The sequence below is a fragment of the Sycon ciliatum genome, chromosome 1 (assembly GCF_964019385.1).
Source record: "Sycon ciliatum chromosome 1, ocSycCili1.1, whole genome shotgun sequence".
NCBI lineage: Eukaryota > Metazoa > Porifera > Calcarea > Leucosolenida > Sycettidae > Sycon > Sycon ciliatum.
In genome coordinates this window covers 57,462,946-57,486,678 of record NC_088643.1, presented here as the reverse complement: position 1 = coordinate 57,486,678, position 23,733 = coordinate 57,462,946, and the positions used below count along the sequence as shown (strand labels likewise).

The 23,733-nt window shown below is 47.9% G+C and overlaps 1 protein-coding gene across 1 annotated transcript; it reads right to left on the bottom strand.

Annotated features, from left to right (window-relative positions):
* Window positions 1–4: 4 nt before the first annotated feature.
* On the bottom strand, window positions 5–23,448 carry LOC135804528 (uncharacterized). Its single transcript, XM_065318417.1, has 18 exons — window positions 23,006–23,448; window positions 21,632–21,734; window positions 20,922–21,042; window positions 20,288–20,361; window positions 19,759–19,843; window positions 19,344–19,408; window positions 11,062–11,140; window positions 10,292–10,344; window positions 9,786–9,984; window positions 9,118–9,225; window positions 8,080–8,437; window positions 6,953–7,030; window positions 6,426–6,502; window positions 5,907–5,979; window positions 5,246–5,323; window positions 3,943–5,048; window positions 3,199–3,515; window positions 5–723 (listed from the first exon to the last, which is right to left on the bottom strand). Exons 2-17 carry the CDS (start codon window positions 21,718–21,720, stop codon window positions 3,237–3,239), a joined length of 2,922 nt encoding a protein of 973 aa, XP_065174489.1. The 5' UTR covers window positions 21,721–21,734; window positions 23,006–23,448; the 3' UTR covers window positions 5–723; window positions 3,199–3,236.
* Between the last annotated feature and the right edge of the window lie 285 nt (window positions 23,449–23,733).

Sequence of the window (23,733 nt, the reverse complement as noted above, 5' to 3'; positions counted from 1 at the left end):
CTAGCACTGGTTAACTGGTCGTACATTGCAAATGGAAGCCACCAGGATCTATCCAAGAGCACTGCTCAAGTAAAGCTAGTTTTCATTTTGAACACATAGTGCGAGAATCAGTCGGGGAGCAACAGAGCAAGAGGGAGAGAGAGAGAGAGAGAGAGAGAGAGAGGGGGGGGGGGAAGAGAGAGGGACGGAGAGAGGGCAAACAGAGAGCAAGAAAGAGAAAGTCACTGAGTGAGAGAGACAGGCAGACAGACAAACAGGCAAGCAGATGGACACACGGACATTGACTGATATAGTGAGCCGAGCCATCACAAGCGAATCAAGAAGTGATCAAGAGTATTGATCAAATCATGAAGGAAGTGGCAATTATTCATTCCATGCTATTTCCATTGCCATGGTGCAGTTCGGTATGCATGCGAGCATGTTAGCATTCATCATCATAATAATAATAAAATGTCCTAGAGTCAACCTATTCTGGAAAATTGTCAAACAATCAACGTCAGAGCATCAAGTACACAGCAAGACCGATACGCACGTTTAGAACAGACTGCGGACTGCAGATCAGCAATGGTGTCTTGTAGGTTGTATCGAGTCGCAGCCTGTCACACATTCTGCACGTATAGCGCATTGTCTTCACTTGCGGCGACGAGGAGGGTGGCAAGAAGGGGAGAGGCCGTCGATATCGGTAAGGGGTCACAGCTGCCATGGCAGTCGTTTGGGTAGTCTCTGTAGGAGGGAACGCACAACGTTAAGTGTGTCATTAGTTACTGGTATATGTAGGAGGGAACGCACAGCAAAAGTGTGGCCATAGCCACTGGTATATGTTGCTGGCATCAAGGGGTGAGTTACATTCATTAGAGAAATATGAATAAATACTATACTATACTATACATTCGCTGCATTATTATTATTATTATTAAACTCAATCTCGTAGCATGTGCACGCATTGCTAATGTGGGGAGCAACCCCAGAGATGAGGGCGATAACCATTGCTTGTTCTTGGGGTACATTTTGCTTTCAAGCGCCACGCAGCAGCAGTGCAGTCTAACAGCTAGTACCACAACAAGCAAGCATCCACATTGCAAGAGTACAAACTTGCAAGGTTGGCATACATGGACTCAGTTCGTATTAACTTTGACTTGGAAGTGCAATTTTGTATCATCAGTGGTTACCAAGTGCATGTTATATGAGTCTAATATTAGCCTCAAGTCAGTCCCACATACATGTTCATCAGGTCAGTGCAGTCCCACACACATGTTCATCAGGTCAGTGCAGTCACACACACATGTTCATCAGGTCAGTGCAGTCACACACACATGTACATCAGGTCAGTGCAGTCCCACATACATGTACATCAGGTCAGTCCATGCCTGGTCACACACTGGCACTGGTACTGATGCAATATGTGACAGCCACTGCATGACTGGCTATTACTAGTATGCAGTTGTAGAAACACCGATTGTCTTACGAATCTCAGATCAGTCAGCGGCAATCAACAGAACAAAGGTACTGTCTCAATTACTCATGATATGTGCGGCATCAGAACAATTGCCCCATCCACCCCAGCCATGATTACTTCCCCCCCCCCCCCCCCCACACACACACACAACCACCACTAACCAGCAACACCACCACCACCACCACCACCACCACCAACAATAACAACAACAACAGGCAATCGTGAGTATACAGATTTTTTATCAACAGAAATGCAACACAAGCAGGTCAGAAAACAATAATGCAAGCAGTAGAAGAACAGGATAGGTATTGATGCCTCTCAAATGACCAGACTGCATCATTGGATCAGACTGATATTATTTTAGTCTTTTAGTACAGCGCATGCATCTTTTAATACAGTGCATGCGCGAAGGGTGAATAGCAACTGAATAGAGCGGTTGTCAGTTGACAACCCCCCTTTTATTTACAATGCAGTTGCGTGATGTCAACCACTTTCTGAATTTTAATACAGCAAATAAAAAACCCTGAAACGTTTTCCTGATGAGAATAAAAGTGAGAATATGCACACACAATGTTCCAGCCAGGACAGGCATACACACAAATAAAACATACTGATTTTGATGAGTTGTTTTAGAAATTTATCAGCAAAACTTGTGAAGGGTATAGTGATGGGGGATTGGTAAATCGTGAACCACCGCCAAATATAATATGTTTCACCATGTCATCCAACCCCGGTTTCCGCAGGTAAACAGATTCCATGGATTAGCAGCCTGTTTTTGAAGAGATTACATCTATCTGAAAACCGGGCCTGGAGGGTATCTCAGATCTCACGGTTAGCATGGCTACTCATAGCCGGCAGAGTGACTAAGGATCTCCACAGTTCGACTTGGGAAAATTTCTAACCTGATCCCTATCTCTGAGAACACTCGATTTCCCTTCACTTAATACTCATGTGCATTCTCATGCCGGGATTTCGCAAGAACAGGCGCAATTCGCGTGCGCAAAAAAAGCGTGTCGCCATCACAGTGCCACAACAACTCATAACTCTGGAGTGCAACGGTCAGTCAAATAGGACGAAGCATGACGGGAGCCGTGGAACACTTGCGAGTAACAAAAGCCAAACCGTAATCTGAAATGTTTGCTTTCCGAGGAGTTTTCCACACCAGCCCGTTGTTCATACAGGCAGAGTTACAATATGCATACAGTACTATGAACTCAGTGGCAGTAACAATGGCGGATTAGGTCTTATTGGCTTTCAGTAACCTTGATCAGTTCCATAGGTCGCCTTAGCAGGTTAGAGTGCATTATCAACATCAAAAATACAGTAGCAGAACAAGCCTTCACTGCACCCTGCAAACTGAAATTGCCAACCGTGACCAGATGCATGCAGCGTCAACCCAGCGATCATCAACTGTTTATTTTTTTCAATACTCGGCTATTCAGCTGCAATGTTGCATACATTTGTGATGTTACTGATTTTAGCTGATATCAGGCATGACCAGGCCGAATGTGCTACAAATTTCATCATATTGGCATCAAAATATGATAAGTAACAATGAGCAGAGAACAGCAATCAAGTGCATGCATGCATCAACGCGCATTCAAGTTCAAGTTACAAAAATTCAGTGAATCCCAGAAAATTCAAGCCCCAGTGAATGAACAGAACTTTGCTTGCAGCAAAACTTTAAACAAAAACAAAAATAATGCCTTGTCAGGATGCCTACATTCTTGATTGCAACTCACACTTGCGACAACCTGACACATCTCTGCACGCTCCGTTCCTACTCCTCGCCTTCCTGTACAGCAGCACTGCTCTCCGCTCCTTCCGCCTCCGGACGATGCAACTCAGCATCCTGCTCTCCTTCCAGCTCCTCTGGCGTGCCTACTGTTTCTTCCAATTTCTCGTTTTGTGCGTTGAACTCGGCCGACGCATCCAGAGAATCACCTTCATACTCATGAATATCTGATGAGCTGAGAACCGATTGCTGAAGCGGATCTTGCTCATCAGCAGTGGGATCATAATTGTCATTGGCACCTTCTTCTGGGCTCTGAAGGTAAACCTAAGGGAATATAGAGATCATGGAACAGTATTACCCTCAGTATGTGTGTGTACGTGTATTGGTACAGTATTACCCTCAGTATGTGTGTGTACGTGTATTGGTACTATCTTGTGTATGTTTTACGTATGATTGATGCCAACGCAGTGTAGCGTACAAGCAACTGAATGCTGATCCTTTAAGCATAACCCGTGCGCATGCTATCCATGCCAGGCATATCACCAGGAGAAGCGGCAGCAGCAGGAGGAAGAGAAACACTGCAATTGAATGTGCTGTGTGTCTTTGTCCCTCGGGTCAAATATACTTCTTAGAGCAGTGTGTCCAGAGTTTGGAAGAATATCACCGTGGACTGCATACTGTGCTGCATTGGCAACTGTAGTGTCTTAACTGTGGATAGGTTAAATCGAGTCAGATATCTAGTCAGTCTTACCTCTTCTGATGGCATTATGGCTGTGTGTGCATCTTGCAGCACAGGTGATTCTGGCACATTGCCATTGTCCATGCGCTCCTCAGCGCCTAGGACGACTTCCGCACTATCAACGACTTGTGCAGCTGTATCCAGGGAGCTACCAGCAGCCAGTCCAGCTCTGGAAGCAGCCAGTCCGGCTCTGGAAGCAGCCAGTCCGGCTCTGGAAGCAGCCAGTTCGGCTCTGGAAGCAGCCAGTTCGGCTCTGGAGGCAGCCGGTTTAGCTGCCTCAGTGCTCGACATGGCTCGGCCGGGTGACTCAGTTACAGATTCTGCCCTGGTGGGGGTGACCGATTCAGCTATGTTTGCGCCAGCCGGCTGAGGCGGACTATCTGGGTCCTTTTGCTCAGCTAGAATAGTATCAGTAAGCTCAGCCGTGCTTGAATTAGAAGCAGGCTGAGCGGCGACGTCAGTGGCTGGCTCGAAGGCTGTAACCTCAGCTCGGCTAAATGCGGTAACAGAGGCTGTACCCTCAGCTCTGCTAGGCGCAGTAACAGAGGCTGTAGCCTTAGCTTGGCTAGGTGCTGTAGCAGTGGACTCCGCTCGTGCACTATCGGGCAGAGGCGATGACCCAGCCTGGGGTCTTACTGGAGTCTTGGATTTCGCCCTGCTCGTTGCACGAGACGTCGAATGAGCCTTCGAGCCGGCTCGACTACTCGGCTTGGATCCGGCAGTCGAGCGCGAGGTATTACGGCCAGACCTGGGCGACAGCAGTGCCTTTCCAGTGCCACTGTCAACACCAGAGTCATTCAGCGATCGCATGGACCGACTGCTGAGCTTAGACGGTGACTTACGTGGCGAGGGAGCGAGGTTTGTGCCGCTTCGTGTGATCTGCTTGGCGCCCAGAGCATTCAAGTGGCTGTTATCCGGGAGGTTGATAATGGCCGGCGAAGACTGCGATGCAATAAGCAAGTCATCCTTGACCGGCAGACCTAGAAAGCGACCAGCTTGACCAGCAGGAGCAACACTAGCATTTACATTAGAAGCACTTGTTGTGTCCTTTACCTTCGAAGGTTTGATGTGTCTCGGTTGCCTTGTAGCCGCAATCGGAGCTGGCTTGCGTGAGGGGCCTGTTCGTGAGTATGATGTCAACACAAAGAAGGAGTGAAAAGACACAAGACCAAACATGCTGTAGCCACTTTCCTCTAGCACCGTGCACCGCCAAAGCCAACCAGGAAATGGAACTAGAAACCATGATAACAGATATCGTTGAGTTTGGCTAGAAAGTGAAGCAGGCAGTGACTAAGAATTCAAACCTTAGCCATACCTGCATCTGGTGAAGTATCACTGTAGGGCTGACGTCCAGGCTGGTTGTGCTGCCTGTCGGTGTGCTTACTTCTCCGCCCTAGAAATCAGTGGGCACCACCGTGCAAAGGCATGTCACAAAGAGAGAGAGAGAGAGAGAGAGAGACAGAGAAAGAGACAGACGGACAGACATACAGAGAGAGCGAGAGAGAGAGAGAGAGAGAGAGAGAGAGAGAGAGAGAGAGAGAGAGAGAGAGAGAGAGAGAGAGAGAGAGAGAGAGAGAGAGAGAGAGAGAGAGAAATAGATACATACAGAGAGAGACGGAAAGGGTAAGAGATTGAACACACTCCTTATGTGGTGCACCCGAGGGGTTCCCACAGCCTTGAAAGCTACACGAGTAATTCTAAAAGAAAAATCCAAGTAATGTGTTACTTTCTGTATGACAGAACATGCTGATAATAGTAATGTCAGGTACCGGTATTGCATTGCTTCATGTACCATATCATTATGCTGATAGTGATGTTGAACAGTATGTGAACGGCCGTAACAGGCTGGTGAATGTGAAGGAAAGGCAACACACGATGCTAGTATCCAGGCGCACTAGTGTATGGTATGCATGATATCGAGTGCCCCCCCCCCCCCCCCTGCCCCTCAATGTGCGATCATAGAACACATGTCGTACCTTTGTAATTCCTGGCTGCACTGGCCAGTCCTCTAGGCGTTGTTGGATCTGGTGTACTGCCCTGGTAGGAATCCTGATAACAGTACACACACACACGCGCACACACACACACGCACGCACGCACGCACACACACACCCACACACACACACACACACACACACACACACACACACGCACACACACACACACACACACACACACACACACACACACACACACACACACACATGGAGCAATGTTATATTATAAGAGCACTCGACACTAAACAGCGCTTGATTGGTGGAACACCCAATGTATACAGGAATGGCAAACACAATAGTCTGGGGAGTTGGGGGGGGGGGGGGGGGCCCGGGGGGGGGGCTTCTTAGCATGCACTCAGTGTGTCTCATTTAAAGATTACTTGTAACATTGAGACATATTAAAGCATGAAAAGAGCAGACACGATAAGGATATACAAGTAGGATTGCACTGTGGACAAAATAAGGGTAGGCTCTGCCTGTCGCGGGTCTCGCACTCACGTGGTGGATGATTTCTTCGATTACTTCTTCATCTTGACCATCATCATGCAGGAGAATAGGCTTGTCCACAACAAGATCTAGATAGTATGCAGAACAGATGACACAACAAGATCTAGATAGTATGCGGAACAGATGACACAAATCATACTGCACTACATTGAACTGCAAGGTTGCACATGCTTGAGCATATACACACACACACACACACACACACACACACACACACACACACACACACACACACACACACACACACACACACACACACACACACACACACACACACACACACACACTGATCTTATTGACCTAATCCAGAGAAGGACCCTCAACACCGCTCTTCAAGTATCAGTAATGCTACACAGTAGTTGGTACCCGATCCCGGGCAGTGACATCAGTGTAGAATCCCGAGCAGTGACATCAGTGTAGAATCCCGGGCAGTGACATCAGTGTGGAGCATCGCAGAGCTGCTCACCACCATGTCTTCCATGATCTCCTGAATACCAGTACACCGTGCCGTCCCTTACCTGGATGATCTTCCACCACTTCGCCATCATCAGCTTCTAGTTGATTTGCAGCATTGAACACTCCTGTCCCAGCAGTTTCTGCCATGGAGGAGTATACACACCACAACAAACCAGCTGAGTAACACCATTGGCAGACTGATCACCGATCGCTGCACACCGCAATGCACTAACGTCAGTAGCATAATTCAGTGGAACAACATCGGTTAGCATTGCCAATTGATTGGGGTCTGATGGAGCAAAACTAGACAAAAGGAAGATGGTGTGCTAGTAATCCACTTTTCAACCTTTCTTTGTACATGACGATCTTCAAGTCAGCTGGACCCGTGAGGTAACAGTTACCAACAGTGCATGCTATAGGCCGTAGGCTGACTTGTGCCTGGCATATCTTGTATATGTGTGTAGTACTGTGTGTAGTACTGTGTGTATATGTGTGTGTATGTGTGTAGTACTGTGTGTAGTACTGTGTGTAGTACTGTGTGTAGTACTGTGTGTAGTACTGTGTGTAGTACTGTGTGTATATGTGTGTACACATCACACTGACGCGGGAATTCTCTGCACTGCGACTTTAGGGAATTGATTTGGCGTCGGGCATACCAGCTTTTGCTTTGCTACTTTACATACTTGACAAAGCAATACAATCATGTACGCGTCCACGTACATATAATATTATGCGTTGTTCTTTACCTACGGGCCTGAAAATCATTGTCTCATGAAGCAGCATGCGCGGTGAATCTAGGCCCTTTCCCATTGGGCGCGCGGTGAATCTCTAGCTTCCTTGTGCAGTCTTGCATTGCACTAGAATCCCGGGCCAGGCTAGATAGATGCTGAGCAGACGGTGTTGTTGGCACATTTTATTTCGCTGTCCTGTTTTCTAAAATGAACAAGTTCCATGCCTACAAAATTCTCCCGTTATGCAATCCATGTCGTGGGTTGGTTGAGCCACGGGAGAACATCTACGTTGTACACAAGGAGTCAAGCTCCGTACTACGCCGACATATTTTTAAAAGAATTGAGTTCATCCATATGGAGGTTGTACTGCACATAACTGAGTCTACAAGATAATACTATGCGGCCTTGGTATGTGCTTCACCAGCTAAGCCATACCCCAGTACAGTCACTAGATTTACCTGTGTAGTATTTCTCTGCCGCAGCGAGGCTAGGTGAGTACGGTTTCTCCGTTTGCCTGGGATCGGCATAGAATACACTCTTCTGCTGCACTTTGGCGGGGACTGGCGAAGGCGGTTGCGCACCCGGCACGGGAAACGGCAGCTTGTGTCTAGTTCTGCTGCCGGTGCGGGGTGTAGAGGAAATGCCTAGCGAGGGTGCGTTTACTGCTGCCGCTGCCGCTGGCTGTTTGCGTCTTGCGGAGAGGTCTGGCGTGAGCGCGTGCTGCGGAGGCACTTCCATCGACACGTCGCCGGTGTCCGTCAGGTGTACCTTGCTCTTGCTCTCCATGTGGTGGTGGTGTGGAGCACCCACACTTCTCTGCAGCCAGGGTCACAATACCATGGAACAATGCGAGAAGGTGTCATAAAGCAGTCAGATAACAATGCTTCACTTCTCGTATCCGCTTTTGAGATACTAGTACTTGGCTAAAAAAAACATTGGCCACCCTTCTTTCCTGATCTGCACATGTCAGAGCTGATGCCACTTCCTAGCAACTACCAATACTCAAGCGGCGGACTTTCTTCATTTCTTTGTCTTTGTTTGCTAATAATTATTATTGTCAGCTAGCAATTTTGGTGAGTGTGTCTGGTAATCCTGCACGCATGGCAAGCGGCTTTTTCTCAGTGCGCCCATTGACTGGTGATAAGAGAGGTGATTATCACACTCCTATGCCAACATACTCAGCTACAGTCAATGGATTCACAATGATGATAGGACAACAAAGCATCCCTGCACCCCCCCCCCCCCCGCCCCCCCCTGTTTGACTGCAGCTGTGGGTACAACATACTGTAATTTCACAAATTTTTGTTGTACTTTTATTTTCGGTACTTTCGGTGCATCTGTTTCATACCTAAAATTTCAATACACTGAACAAACACTAACACGTATAATCCAATGGGGAACTGCTTCCCTGTACCGAAAATTTCAGTTCACCTAACCTAGCCTTTTGCTCTCATACCGAAAATATTGAGCACTGAAAATTTCTGAAAGTAGAGTACCTTTCGAACTCCCAGATTTGCTGCTTGCGGTCGGTCTTTGCGTCTCCTCTCATGGTTGGGAAGCCCTTGGATGAATAGAGAAGGAAACCCATCACCCTGATCATCTTCCTGTGGTTAAAGAGAAAAAAATGTGCATTCACAGCAACACAATTGTGACTGGAAGTATTCGCCATACTACGGCCCATAGGCCAAACACACACACATACCTTCTGGTATTCATTTGAGTTACTGCTTATCCAATTCAATTTACAATAATCCCACTCGCCTTTTCAATTCATGCCTGGAAACTGCTCACGGCTCTGGAAAGACAAGAAACTGTCTCTATTAGTTCAATAAAATAGGACAAGAGAGGGAGATACAGAGATACAGAGAATGGGGAAAAGAGAGAAAGAGAGAGAGGGAGAGATAGAGATAGAGAGAGAAAGAGAGAGTGAGAGATAGATAGAGAGAGAGAGAGAGAGAGAGAGAGAGAGAGAGAGAGAGAGAGAGAGAGAGGGAGAAAGAGAGAGAGAGAGAGAGAGAGAGAGAGAGAGAGAGAGAGGGAGGGAGGGAGGGAGGGAGAGAGAGAGAGAGAAGCAGAGCGTATGAAGGAGACCGAAAGAGAGAAGGAAAGAGAAAAGCCATTGAAAAAGCAAAAAAATCCCCCGGTAAACGTGCATGTGACTTACCGGCGCAACAGGCCTAGGTCTTGGTGCCTTCTTCAGAGGTTTTAACCTCGTCGGCTTGGACTTTCTTGGAGAATCTGATGCTTTCTTTGCAATATAGGGTAGCTTGAGAAAGCGATCACCGTGCCCAACTGCAACGTAAGATGCCCCGTTCTCGATTTCCTCCAGGCCATATATGTCCTGCCCATCCATGTCACATAACCTGCAGCACAAAGGATTGTTGATTCGTTTAATGGTGATGGTCTGCAAATCTGGGGGAGGGGGGGGGCACAACACGTCATTCCAGAAAACCTGGCACTTCTCTTCCGTAGTTGTTCAAGGCCATCAACCATTGGTGCTGTGTTGGCACTTTTAATACTGTCTTTACCCTGGCTAGTTCTAGTAGCCTTGTAGAGAGTTTTAGTGTTTCAACCATCACTCGGTACCCTGTACTGCTGCTCTAACGATCACACACGGTGGTACCCTGTACTGCTAGTGTAGAGTGTAGGGCAAGAGCAGGGCTAACTCACCGACGGACTGCTCCTGTTCTCAGTGATACCTTGTCTGTGATGATGGAGAGAACCTGGAAAACAAAACAGTAAGTAGACGTGAGGCTAGTACTATCTGTATTTGTATTTATTCAACATTTCCTGGCCCGTCAAACGACTGCCAGTGACAATTGAATGTGAAATGAAGGGTGCTAGCCAACCACGACACTATGATTGTATGATTCCACCGGAACGCATCCATTCCTGGTTTAGATCGCCTCGTGTAGTACAAGTGCGGCTGTAGTTGGTTATCAGTTTGTGTACGCCATAGGTACTGATGTATGCAATACTGGAAGGAGATCACACACTACCCACCTAGATAGGAATCATGAAGCAGGGACCATGTGTAAGTTATTCGGGCTGAAATAGATTGCTGAGGATAGTACGCGTACCCGTTCACCACCGCTACATGTGCTCTTTGGCTGGAGACATTCACCAAACCATGGACGGCAACACAACAACTGACTCCCTTCAATTCAGAGTTTCATCCTTCCAACAGCTACAGCTCCTGCTGGGCCGTCTTCATACTAGATATATCACCGAGTTGAACCCACCCCCAGCGAAGCAGTTTGAAATGAGCCTTTCCCCAACATAAACAGTTCATGCTAGAGTTAGAGATATGGGTAGCATGGCTTCACGGAGCTGCAGACTAACAATGTAGGCTATGAGACAAAGGTCTCACAATTTCCATGCTCACTTGTAGGGCTCTGGCATCGCCCGCCTCACAGCTTCGACATGACCTGAATACTCACCTTTTCAAAGTCCGTCAGCGTATGCCAGTCGAGCAGTAAGCGTGCCCCGTTGTAGTGAATGTCTCCATTGCGAAACACACTGCCCAAGTGAGAAATAGCCAAGTGCATGAAACAGAGTCTGGTGGGCAGTCTGTTTGAGTAGCGCTATCCGCTCAGAGTCATGATCGTCAAACACGTACCAGACTAGTGCATGCTTCTTTGACTCTAATGAACTGCACGCATACATGTACAGTCCATTCATTGGAAACTTCATCTCCCCCCCCCCCCCCCCCCCCCCCTTCCGACACTGGCAACCTAACTTTTTTGGTTTCTCCCACGTATCTGTAAGTATCTTGAAAACAACAGTATATCCTGCATTGAGTGACCTGTGCAAGTATACCTTGCCACATTTGAGGCCAGATAAGTCCAAGGACAGGAGGGAATTATAAATTCAGCCAGGTTTTACAAATTAGGACAGGTACGCATGGCAAAAAGATATGGAGAAGCAGATCTCAAACCCAGGTTTTCAAGTTCAAAGTGGGTTTTGAGCCTCAATTCGGCCAAAACCGGGCTTTCAAGAGCCAGTGGGACTACTTGTAGTTTGGGTGAATGGAATGTAGGTTGCTACTCTGAAGTTCCATGGCCTTGCCAATCTTGCGGCCACCGGAACACAGAACTATTGCACTATTGTAGCAACTGAAGTACTGTACTGATGTCATGGCCCTGCGTAGATAGTACTACTTACCAATACCACTATAGTACTGCACACATTCACTATCAGCCTGTCACCTACCTCTACCGCGGCTCTTCATCAATGTTCTCTTCCTTTTGATTAGGATAAGGTTACCTCTCCTGTCGCCGGACCTAGACTATCCATTACCATAGAACTGTCGTCTATTGTCTCTGTTGCCGGTCCGCTGTTCTGCTGTTCCGCTTAGTTGCTCCGATTCATGATTAGCATTAGCTTCAATACTTAGATACATTACTCTTTGCTGAGTTTAGCACAGCTCACTACTCGTTCGCTGCTGCCTGCTCGATCCTTCCCTTCGTAGCCGCTCGCATAGAGTTCAGCTAGTATAAGTTCGCTGACTTAGCCAAATATCGATTAGTCTTGTTTGAGTTTTGGATTAGTCTTGTATGAGTCTTGTATTATTAGGTTCTTGGAGATTCTCTTTAGGTTTCTTGTTTATAGGAGTTCCGCTACCGCTCAAGCGGACTTGTCCGCTTGAGCCGGTGTGGCCTTTGACTTTGTAGTTTCTTACTGTTCCTTTGTTCCTTTACTATATCGGACCTGAGGGCTCCGCCACCCTGACTTCTCTCTGTGCTTTGGGTCTGAGGTACGCCTGAGTGGAACTACCAAGAGGCGCACATATACTTTGTGCAAACGGGCTTGGGATAACTAACACGTAGGGACGATCAGCCAGCCACGACACTTGGTGCTGTGACCAGGATTCTTCTTGGTCTAGTTTCCCAGGTCCTCCGCCCTACTCTTGGTGTACGCCCTTTCACTCTCCGTCATCGTTCCGTCCTCCGCTGTGGCTCTGCCGCACAGGCTCTGTAATCTACGCCGCCTCACGAGTTCTTTGGATTGTGAGTGCCTACTGACGATTCCTCGTCGATCGGCTCTGGCATCGCCCGCCTCACAGCTTCGACATGACCTGAATACTCACCTTTTCAAAGTCCGTCAGCGTATGCCAGTCGAGCAGTAAGCGTGCCCCGTTGTAGTGAATGTCTCCATTGCGAAACACACTGCCCAAGTGAGAAATAGCCAAGTGCATGAAACAGAGTCTGGTGGGCAGTCTGTTTGAGTAGCGCTATCCGCTCAGAGTCATGATCGTCAAACACGTACCAGACTAGTGCATGCTTCTTTGACTCTAATGAACTGCACGCATACATGTACAGTCCATTCATTGGAAACTTCATCTCCCCCCCCCCCCCCCCCCCCTTCCGACACTGGCAACCTAACTTTTTTGGTTTCTCCCACGTATCTGTAAGTATCTTGAAAACAACAGTATATCCTGCATTGAGTGACCTGTGCAAGTATACCTTGCCACATTTGAGGCCAGATAAGTCCAAGGACAGGAGGGAATTATAAATTCAGCCAGGTTTTACAAATTAGGACAGGTACGCATGGCAAAAAGATATGGAGAAGCAGATCTCAAACCCAGGTTTTCAAGTTCAAAGTGGGTTTTGAGCCTCAATTCGGCCAAAACCGGGCTTTCAAGAGCCAGTGGGACTACTTGTAGTTTGGGTGAATGGAATGTAGGTTGCTACTCTGAAGTTCCATGGCCTTGCCAATCTTGCGGCCACCGGAACACAGAACTATTGCACTATTGTAGCAACTGAAGTACTGTACTGATGTCATGGCCCTGCGTAGATAGTACTACTTACCAATACCACTATAGTACTGCACACATTCACTATCAGCCTGTCACCTACCTCTACCGCGGCTCTTCATCAATGTTCTCTTCCTTTTGATTAGGATAAGGTTACCTCTCCTGTCGCCGGACCTAGACTATCCATTACCATAGAACTGTCGTCTATTGTCTCTGTTGCCGGTCCGCTGTTCTGCTGTTCCGCTTAGTTGCTCCGATTCATGATTAGCATTAGCTTCAATACTTAGATACATTACTCTTTGCTGAGTTTAGCACAGCTCACTACTCGTTCGCTGCTGCCTGCTCGATCCTTCCCTTCGTAGCCGCTCGCATAGAGTTCAGCTAGTATAAGTTCGCTGACTTAGCCAAATATCGATTAGTCTTGTTTGAGTTTTGGATTAGTCTTGTATGAGTCTTGTATTATTAGGTTCTTGGAGATTCTCTTTAGGTTTCTTGTTTATAGGAGTTCCGCTACCGCTCAAGCGGACTTGTCCGCTTGAGCCGGTGTGGCCTTTGACTTTGTAGTTTCTTACTGTTCCTTTGTTCCTTTACTATATCGGACCTGAGGGCTCCGCCACCCTGACTTCTCTCTGTGCTTTGGGTCTGAGGTACGCCTGAGTGGAACTACCAAGAGGCGCACATATACTTTGTGCAAACGGGCTTGGGATAACTAACACGTAGGGACGATCAGCCAGCCACGACACTTGGTGCTGTGACCAGGATTCTTCTTGGTCTAGTTTCCCAGGTCCTCCGCCCTACTCTTGGTGTACGCCCTTTCACTCTCCGTCATCGTTCCGTCCTCCGCTGTGGCTCTGCCGCACAGGCTCTGTAATCTACGCCGCCTCACGAGTTCTTTGGATTGTGAGTGCCTACTGACGATTCCTCGTCGATCGACGAGTCGTGCGCCAAATCCGTTGAAGACACGCGCTCCGAGTTGCGAACGGCAACAAAGAAAATACTTACGCCAGGTTACCACTGCATTCGCAGTCGTTTCCTCTTTGAAGAGAAGCAAAAGAGACGTTCCTCGGTGTTGATCGTCAGTTACGCCGCTCTGCTGTTTCAGCAAAGCCATACGCTCCCAAACGTGTTGTGGTACTGTCTGTGCTGCTTCCGTTGGCCTACTATGCCTTTTGTGATCAGTCCTGCCTCCGGAGCCCTGGTCAATCTGTTCGCCTGTGTTACGCCTAGCGCCTGTGAGTGTGAGCTGTGTTCCGCTCGCAAAAAAAAAAAATTAGTTTCGTCTCTTCGCCGGATGCTCCGCGATCCGTGTTGTACATGATTGTACAGTCCGCACTCTCTGAGCGTGCGCTCACTCCGTTGTGTGTTCAAACCAGCTCAGCTGGTATGGTTCACCGGTTTCTCCGCCGATGTAGTTCCTGTGGGAGCTGCTGACAAAACGCTCATGAGTTACGTGAGTGCTCCGTTGTACTCGACGAGTTTCGGGTCCCGCGTGTTGGGTCATTCACCGCTGCAGCACTTCCTCCGGGAAGAGGTTGACTCTACGCGCTCTCCGCCTGATGGAGATGGCCATCCTCCAGCTCTGTGCTCGTTTACGCTGTGTGACGGAGTATGCGCGTCATGCCTCGTCGGTCTTCCGCTTGATTCCGCCAGACCACTTACGCTTATCTCCTGGTGTTGGCCTTTGTCCGCTGTCCACAGCTCCTGTGGTGCATTGATTGTCTTGATAATTGAGTGATTGAGAGATGGCTCTCGTGATACTGATACGCCCTGCAACAGGCGCCTGGCGCCACCTCCGTCCTATTCATGTTTCGTTTCTGTTTCCGCTGATAATCGTCCTTTGTCCCGCGTGGCGATTGAGTTTCGTCTGGTTTACGCTTCGTCTGGTCTGATGCGCCTTTGGCGATGTGGTTCCGCCTGGTGCAAGAGAAGGATTGTGCGCACGATTGGTGCGGTTCGGGTCGTCACTGGAGAAGTTCCTGGTCTCGTGACTGGATCCAAGATCGGAGTAGAGAGAAAAGCTCCGATGGCTCGCGGTTAGTGGTTGCGCTGATTGCCCGTCGTTGTATTGCTGCCGAGTGCTGGCGACGGAATTGAAGTCCGATCGGACCGTGGAGTGGTTTGTGTTGTAAAATGCGTAGCCGGCTACGTGACAAGCGGCGAAAGGCTGCTGTGGTGCTCGGGAGCTCGCGTCCGACTGATCAACGGAGAGCGAAGCTGGCCAGGTAAGAGTACGGAGATATATGCACGCGATCAGACCATCGTCTTTTGTGAGTTTTTGTTTTTTTGGTTGTCAGTGGAGGTTAGCTGGTTTTATTTTTCAAGGTTTTGGAAGGGTTTGTCTGAAGTATTTGTTTTGCAAGCAGTAACGGATTTTACTGGTTTTCAAGGGGTGCAGAGGTAATGAATGGTAGTTATTGAGTTCACGGAGGTTAAGAATCTTGGATTTACTTGAGATGGAAGAATACGTACTAGAAAGTTCAGGCACCAGCTGTTGACGTAACATTGTTTGGTTATCATTTTGTTATTATTTTTGGAGGTTTTGTTGATTTATCCACCTATTCTATCACGGGTTCCGGGTCACTGATGAGTACCATTTTATGTCTATGTGAAGTACACCTTTGGGCTGTTACTTGTTCGTGTTACCGTGGTATCAGGCTCTGTTTTGACGTAGGTTGAAGATAGTGGTGAGTCTTGTCGTATGAATCATTGCGGGGAGTGTGACTGCATTAATGTTGTTATTGTTGCCGTTGTTGTCTATCGGTACGAGAGTACACTACGCTGCCCAGTGGGCCTTCCGTATCCCTGTGTCGTTCATTTCCGCCGGTTTGCATACTGTGGTTGTAAATCACTCTGGTCAGCGTACGTAATCATTGTGGTTGCACATGTCTCGAATGACACTGCTCTTACGCCTACTTGTGTTGTCTATCTGGCACACGTCGCCGCTGCTGATATTGCAGCCTAGGGAAACCTATTTGTGTCTCACTGAAGTGCCTGATGGCTTGTTACAGTTTGATACGCGCCGTCCTTTCCGCCAATTGTGCCCTTCTATGGTGTTTTTGGTATTCCGCTGCTAAGTTCTCTTAGCCATATGAATGTTACGCTGCATTATGCTGGGCTGTTGCCACCTGGCCTTGACTGACCAGGCTGCCCATCATAGTTCCATGACCCGTCAATCTCGTTGTTACACACGCTGGATTCTGTAGTGAATCTGATCATTACGTGCAACACTGCTTGGGTCCTCTTTCCGCTAACGCTTTTGGCGTTAAACCCCATTGCTGGAGAGTCAATTCTCCCACTGCCGCTCAGATCATTGATCGTGGTGTGCAGCCGTGAGCCATGCTAATAGACTATCACGTCGTGCTCGTTCAGCACAGTTCGTGTGTGTACACACTTGGTCTATGGCTTGCATTCCGCTGAGGTACAAACCGTTACGTTTCCTACCCTCATGTGTATCAGGTAAACGTTACGCCAGAAACTTTGTGCATGCGCATTCTGTGTGCACAAACGTTCGCCTGTATCTGTCTGCACTGCCCGTCCTCATGACGTTGGCGCTCGTCTGGTGCATCTCGTTTCTAGTAACCTTGTTTGGTTGCTGGTCCCCGCCGATTGGTCGAAGGTTCCCTGAACTTTGTGTATATTATGGTGTGGACTATTCCCGGTACGAGACCGTCTCTTGGATGTTGTGTATTGCGTCCCAACTACGCCCGGTCTTCGTGATTATTCTCAGTGATTCTTGTCGATCAACTGTCTTGCTGCCATGTTCTTTCTGAGCTAGGCCACCATCCTTCGAGATGGAAGAAAAAATTCGCTTCTTGAGTTGGTGGAAGATCTGCCTTCTCCCTACGCCAGTCCAGTCACCTGTGAGTGAGGCATTCCTACTGCTACCTGACTTCGAGTCATTGGCTCTGCTGTTCTACCACTACGTCTCATCGTTTCACCCTACCATGCTGATACCATCACTCACCTATAGTACGATGACATGAACACCAGGATTCCATTCCGTCACCGGGTCTGCTGAGCCTCACCAAGTATCTGTCTTACCCAGCCATTGCCACCAGTTGCTGGAGTATCAATGTTTCTGCTATGTCTTCGTTGTCCGTCCACCCTGTCACTATAGCCGATTCCGTTTGGTGCTGCACTTACACTAGTACTGCTATGATGTCGTCTGTTCCCTACTACCCTGAGTGCACTGATCCAGTCTACCATCTTGTACTGCCGTCATCTTCTATAGTGTCTACCGTCAAAGAACTGTCTTCCATGTGCCTAATAGTGTCTCCTCAACTTGATTCAAGTGCTGCCGTCCACCATCGTCATGAGTACCGTCCGCACTGATCTCTGTCTGCTACCTGAGTGTCACCAAGTAAGACTATCTATGTACGGACAATTGTGCCCCGTATCGTTAGTTCTCTAAGTTCAGCCTTTGCTCATAGCTAACTCTCGAGTGCCTACTGCCCAACTGTTACCCCTGGTCCTGTGCCTTAGGCAGTGAACAATTAGCTCCTAGCTCCATCGTGCTTTGATTAAGATTTTTTCCCAGCACACAACAAGATTTTGTGCCAATAGATTAGATCCGCTGTCCATTCGTTTTGTTTTTGTTCGGCATAGCTCATCAGTTGTCTCATAGTTTTGTTCTGCTGCTAGTGCCTGTTTTGCGTCACAATTTTTCCAAGGTTAGACCCTGCTAGAGATGCCACCTGCCAAAGAAATTAGACTTTACATTGTGTTCATTAGTTCTAACCGTAGGTTCTTTCCGATTTTGTTTCCTGATTCGAAGTCTGAAGCTCTGTTCCCTCTTGCTCACACCCTCTTTGGTACTACTGCGATGTTTAGTTTCCTTTTATTTTAGCCCTTTTAAGTTGCTCTTTTGTGTTGTTTCTTCCCGTCACGAGGACGTGACCCTTTTCTTTGTAGCCGAGGGAGATGTCATGGCCCTGCGTAGATAGTACTACTTACCAATACCACTATAGTACTGCACACATTCACTATCAGCCTGTCACCTACCTCTACCGCGGCTCTTCATCAATGTTCTCTTCCTTTTGATTAGGATAAGGTTACCTCTCCTGTCGCCGGACCTAGACTATCCATTACCATAGAACTGTCGTCTATTGTCTCTGTTGCCGGTCCGCTGTTCTGCTGTTCCGCTTAGTTGCTCCGATTCATGATTAGCATTAGCTTCAATACTTAGATACATTACTCTTTGCTGAGTTTAGCACAGCTCACTACTCGTTCGCTGCTGCCTGCTCGATCCTTCCCTTCGTAGCCGCTCGCATAGAGTTCAGCTAGTATAAGTTCGCTGACTTAGCCAAATATCGATTAGTCTTGTTTGAGTTTTGGATTAGTCTTGTATGAGTCTTGTATTATTAGGTTCTTGGAGATTCTCTTTAGGTTTCTTGTTTATAGGAGTTCCGCTACCGCTCAAGCGGACTTGTCCGCTTGAGCCGGTGTGGCCTTTGACTTTGTAGTTTCTTACTGTTCCTTTGTTCCTTTACTATATCGGACCTGAGGGCTCCGCCACCCTGACTTCTCTCTGTGCTTTGGGTCTGAGGTACGCCTGAGTGGAACTACCAAGAGGCGCACATATACTTTGTGCAAACGGGCTTGGGATAACTAACACGTAGGGACGATCAGCCAGCCACAACACTACTAAGTATTAGAGAAACACATGCACACAATCATGGTGATACACACATGCACCCAATCATGGTGATACACACATGCACACAATCATGGTGATACACACATGCACACAATCATGGTGATACACATATGCACACAATCATGGTGATACACATATGCACACAATCATGGTGATACACACATGCACACAATCATGGTGATACACACATGCACACAATCATGGTGATACACACATGCACACAATCATGGTGATACACACATGCACACAATCATGGTGATAAACACATGCATAGTGTCCATGCACAACCTTCCCATGTTGCTTTCACTCACGTTACTATTTTCGGCCGGTTCAATTGTCTCAAGCGGCCAGGAACGCGCTCTTGCCTCTTGACAGGCTGTGTCAGCAAACATTGACAAAGACACAGAGCATATAACAGCACTAGCATACACGGTACAAATTCTACTGTACACTGTGGACTGACAACACATGCAAAGTATGCTATGGCCAACATGGGTATAACCATCATTTTTTAAGTTGCCAGTAAAGTATTCGGATTCAAAACACTGACCGGGCAGAATGTGGCTTAGAAGCATGTCACGTATGTGCGTGTGTGTGTGTGTGTGTGTGTGTGTGTGTGTGTATGTGTGTGTGTGTGTGTGTGTGTGTGTGTGTGTGTGCACACGCATCAGGCAGCTAGAGCCTAACCTGGCATGGTCCTATCCGATCATACGTCGGGATTCTTACCGGTAGAGGAGCTAAGGTGACTGGTTTGCCGAAGGACCTGTTGAACGAACGGTTGGCTTGCTTGTTGTCCGGATCTTCACCGTACCTGCAGGCAAGCAAGAACAATACGTAAATACTGGCTACCAATGGTAGCAGTGCAAGTAGAATGTACAGTAGGCGTCCAAGCCCATTAGTATACAGTAGTGAAGGTCCAATGACCGTGTGTACATGTATTGTGCATGATTCTGCATGCGGTTGTGAGCGAAATGCTGACGCTCACATACATAATATCACAGTTATCTAATATGCTTGAACTAGCAAGCAAAGTGTGTGAAGGTAAAGGAGGCGAATGCCATGTGCTCTGACATACAATATCACAAGGTACAGTTCGCTATGCCCTCAGCCCCTACAAACTGAACACAAGCCAGGATAGGTTCGGAACTAAACACAACCGACGCATGATAGATTCAACTCCTGATGGGTCAGTTAATCACATGTATCGATGTGTTTGCAAGTTTCTGTGGCTCAGTGGGTAGCAACACCACCTTACTTTTTAGGTTTGAAGCGCTCCATACCGCACGCCACATAGACCTTGTCGGGCTGCAGCTGCTCAAGTGAATCGATCTACGGAACATTGACAAAACACCGACCAGGCAGAACAGATAAAAACACATCTACCCACACATGCACATCACAGATGAGAACAGGCCGGGTAGGTGGTGGCAATAGGCAGCCCGGGAAGTTGCATTCAGTAATGTGACTGCCATAGCTGACTACCCCTACCCCCCCCCCCCTCCCCCTCCTCAGCCCCAGCGCACTCGTCATTATTCTCTTTATTCCCTGGCCACGGGAATGTATAGTGTATGTACTATTGCATCGCACAGTGGCACGTGATTCATCAACGGCCACAACAATGTCAACTGCTAAGTGCCACAACCGTAAAAGGCAATCAGATAACTCCACTACCGTGCTATGAGTAGATGATGTACACACACAGAAAACCACAAACACACACACACACACACACACACACACACGTGGACTTCACTGCACGGCTCTGGACAGAGGTGAACTCCCGACATTAGACTCCGGTCGAGTACTGCGCCTAAATGCTCAGTTCATCATTTCCTAAATCAGATAGTCCCGCATGTGGACTCCAGACAGGATGTTCCCCGCTGACCTACCCGAGTTCCTCCAGCTGGCGTGCACAGCTGCCGCACTGCACCAAACGGTGCTCGGATTCCCGTGGTGACATCGGTCAGGAATGCGTCCAGTGTGCGCACGCGTCGGTTGACCACAAAACGCCTAAAGTAACAGTTACGCATGAGTAAGACAACCACATACACGACGTCATCTGCATGAATAGTTTTCTTGCAGACAAAGACGTAATGAGGCTAATGTATGCCCCAAGCTTTGGGCTCTTTCCAATCAATGCTTCAAAATTCCGCAAGCACTTTCATTGCCTTGTCTTCAGGTGGATACATGCAGAAGAATCAACTAATCAGCACAATACAATTACAAAGCATATAGGTGATATAAGCGGCAGTAGGTAGACTAGCGATAACAAACACAGAACAAGGGGTCAAGTGAGTGTTCCCATGCGCACGCAAACATAACAGATCCTCCAGTCATTCACCAGTGATGCATAGCAACTATTTCAGCTTCTCACGCACGCTACCCGCACAGTTGGCTGTGTGAAGAGGTGTCATCAGCTTGATGTGCATTATGACAACAATTGACGACAAATTCCACCAAACTACAATCGTGTGAAGACAAATGAAAACAATGCAAGCGAGCCGAGCACCGGCAACGAGACATGCAGCTGCTCGACATGCCGGTGTGTGGCATTCATACCCGTGGCGTGGATCTCGAGATGGCCAACGCCGTGACTCACCTGCCCGGGTACAGGCTGTCACCATTTCTCTTTATCCGCACCGCACGGGCATTGTCCTTGCCACGCTTAGCAGGCGATGTGTCTCCCATGGCAAGCGCCAGCTCTGCATGGAAAAGAGTTGTAAGCAATTGCAAGCACACGTATGAAGTACATGACTTGCACCCATATGTTGATGTATGTACAATTGTACAAGTCACGTATGTGTGTATGGTTTAGAGTAGGACACACAGTGAATGTAATGAGATTGTGCAAATAGCATCATCGTGATTGCATGCTCAGTACGTGAATGACATCATCATGGTGGCATATTCAGTATGGAATGGCAAAACCAGTGCATGTAATGCCTCTCTCCATATTACAACTACAGGACTGTTCGTATAAGGTGATTAATGTTTTCTGATAATGACGTAATCCGACAGCCTCTACATAGCACATATACATGAAACATTGGCTATAGCCAGCTACAAATGAGTAATGGTGGTAAGTGCACTTCAATCTAATGAATAAAATGCAGAGCCACGTTCACTGCACATTTGCTTGATTCTGGGCCACACAGCCTCTCCCCTCACCACCCCCCCCCCCCCTCTCACACACCACCCCATGGCCCAATTGGGATGATATTCATGAGGTGGGATGTCACCGTCCCACCACAGGCCCGGGGCCATGGCCCCATGCAGGTTGGACACAGGGCCGATCACTACCCTGTGCCCAATTTCAGTGCGGTGGGAGGATGATGGACCTTGTTGTGGAATTGTGTGATAGTACTTCTTCTTGTGGCTGTTCTCTTCTATTGCTTTTCATTGTTTTTGTCTATAGACACAGTCTCCATTTGGATGTACATGTACGTGTGCGCACTAAGTCTTGTAGATGCTATCATCATTATTGCGCTCTTTAATGCTATTCATGAAGTCACACGTGGTTGCTGTTAATGTTCAAGTACTTGTTAGCTTCTTAGTGGTAAAATAGTAAGTAATGCACCGGCAACACTGACTCAGTGGGTGCTACAACTGGCGCTGTGAACAGTGTGTAACCATGACGGCTAATCCGCGGGCCAGGCAACACAATGGAATGGGCTATTGTGTGCATGCCCGTGCCAGTGACCGTGGGAGAGCAAACGTCACCTGGTCATGAGAATTACAACTAGCTAGGAGGGTCTCCTGCAGTCCTGGTCAAGTGACTACAATGACCGTGCTGTGACTAATTACTTCGGTTCCCTGCCAGAAAGTTACTTGGTGTGTCGGGTTTCGGAGCATGCATGCAGCGGGTATGTCTCAAAGCCTGGGGCGGCCACCCGCTGTGACCCAGCGCACATCAACAAACTCCACAATCAGTTACGGGAATGCACCAGCACGCCGGAGTGCAAAGAACACTCACCTGCGGCAGGAAAAGGTCTTGAGCAACACTAGAAGAGGATGACACTATACTCCAATCTTGGTAAAAGACTAGCAACAACTTGGACCAGCAACATAGCTCAGCGCTCTTTCTAACACTTGAAATCGAACTAGCTGCTAATCGTTGGCAAGTGCGTTTCAACGGACATGTACCTATTTATTCGTCACACAGCCAAACATGAACAGGACCAAAGCAACTACAAGCAGTGCAGTGCAGGACCTTGATGGAAATACCTTCCGGCTGATCCTACACAGGTGTTGCAAAATTCCTTCCACCTACTCTAGCTCTAAGTCTAACTGGTAACACACAGTAATACTGGAACGTCAACTTCTGACACATACATGATTGTACAAAGATTGTAGTGCGTGCTGTATGTAGCGGACTTATCCTGGATTCAAATCTTCTTCCAAGCTTCCAAACATCTGTTTGTTGCGTGACAGCGTCACTATGGGAGTATGTCACCAGGCCAGCGAAGTCAAAACACTGTTCGCTCGTGGAATCCATCACTGGACGGCATCAGCTACACTCCGTACACATCACTCTTCACTGACTTACACTGACCTGTGCATGTGCCATGCTTCACGACATGCATTGCGTCCTTACCGCGCTACCTGCTGCCAAGGACGATGAGTTTGGTTGCGATGGATACAGAGAGAGTACATTACAATTCGCATGTACATGTGTAGTATCCCTGACTGTCAGTAATCACA

Bases quoted from the DNA above. Each gene is read 5' to 3' on its own strand.
- LOC135804528 (XM_065318417.1), bottom strand. From the start codon at position 21,720: ATGGGAGACACATCGCCTGCTAAGCGTGGCAAGGACAATGCCCGTGCG. The intron at 5,980-6,425 runs GTGAGTGCGAGA...TACTGTTATCAG, and splicing joins TCGAAGAAATCATCCACCAC to GATTCCTACCAGGGCAGTAC. The intron at 5,324-5,906 runs GTACGACATGTG...ACTGATTTCTAG, and splicing joins TGCAGCCAGGAATTACAAAG to GGCGGAGAAGTAAGCACACC.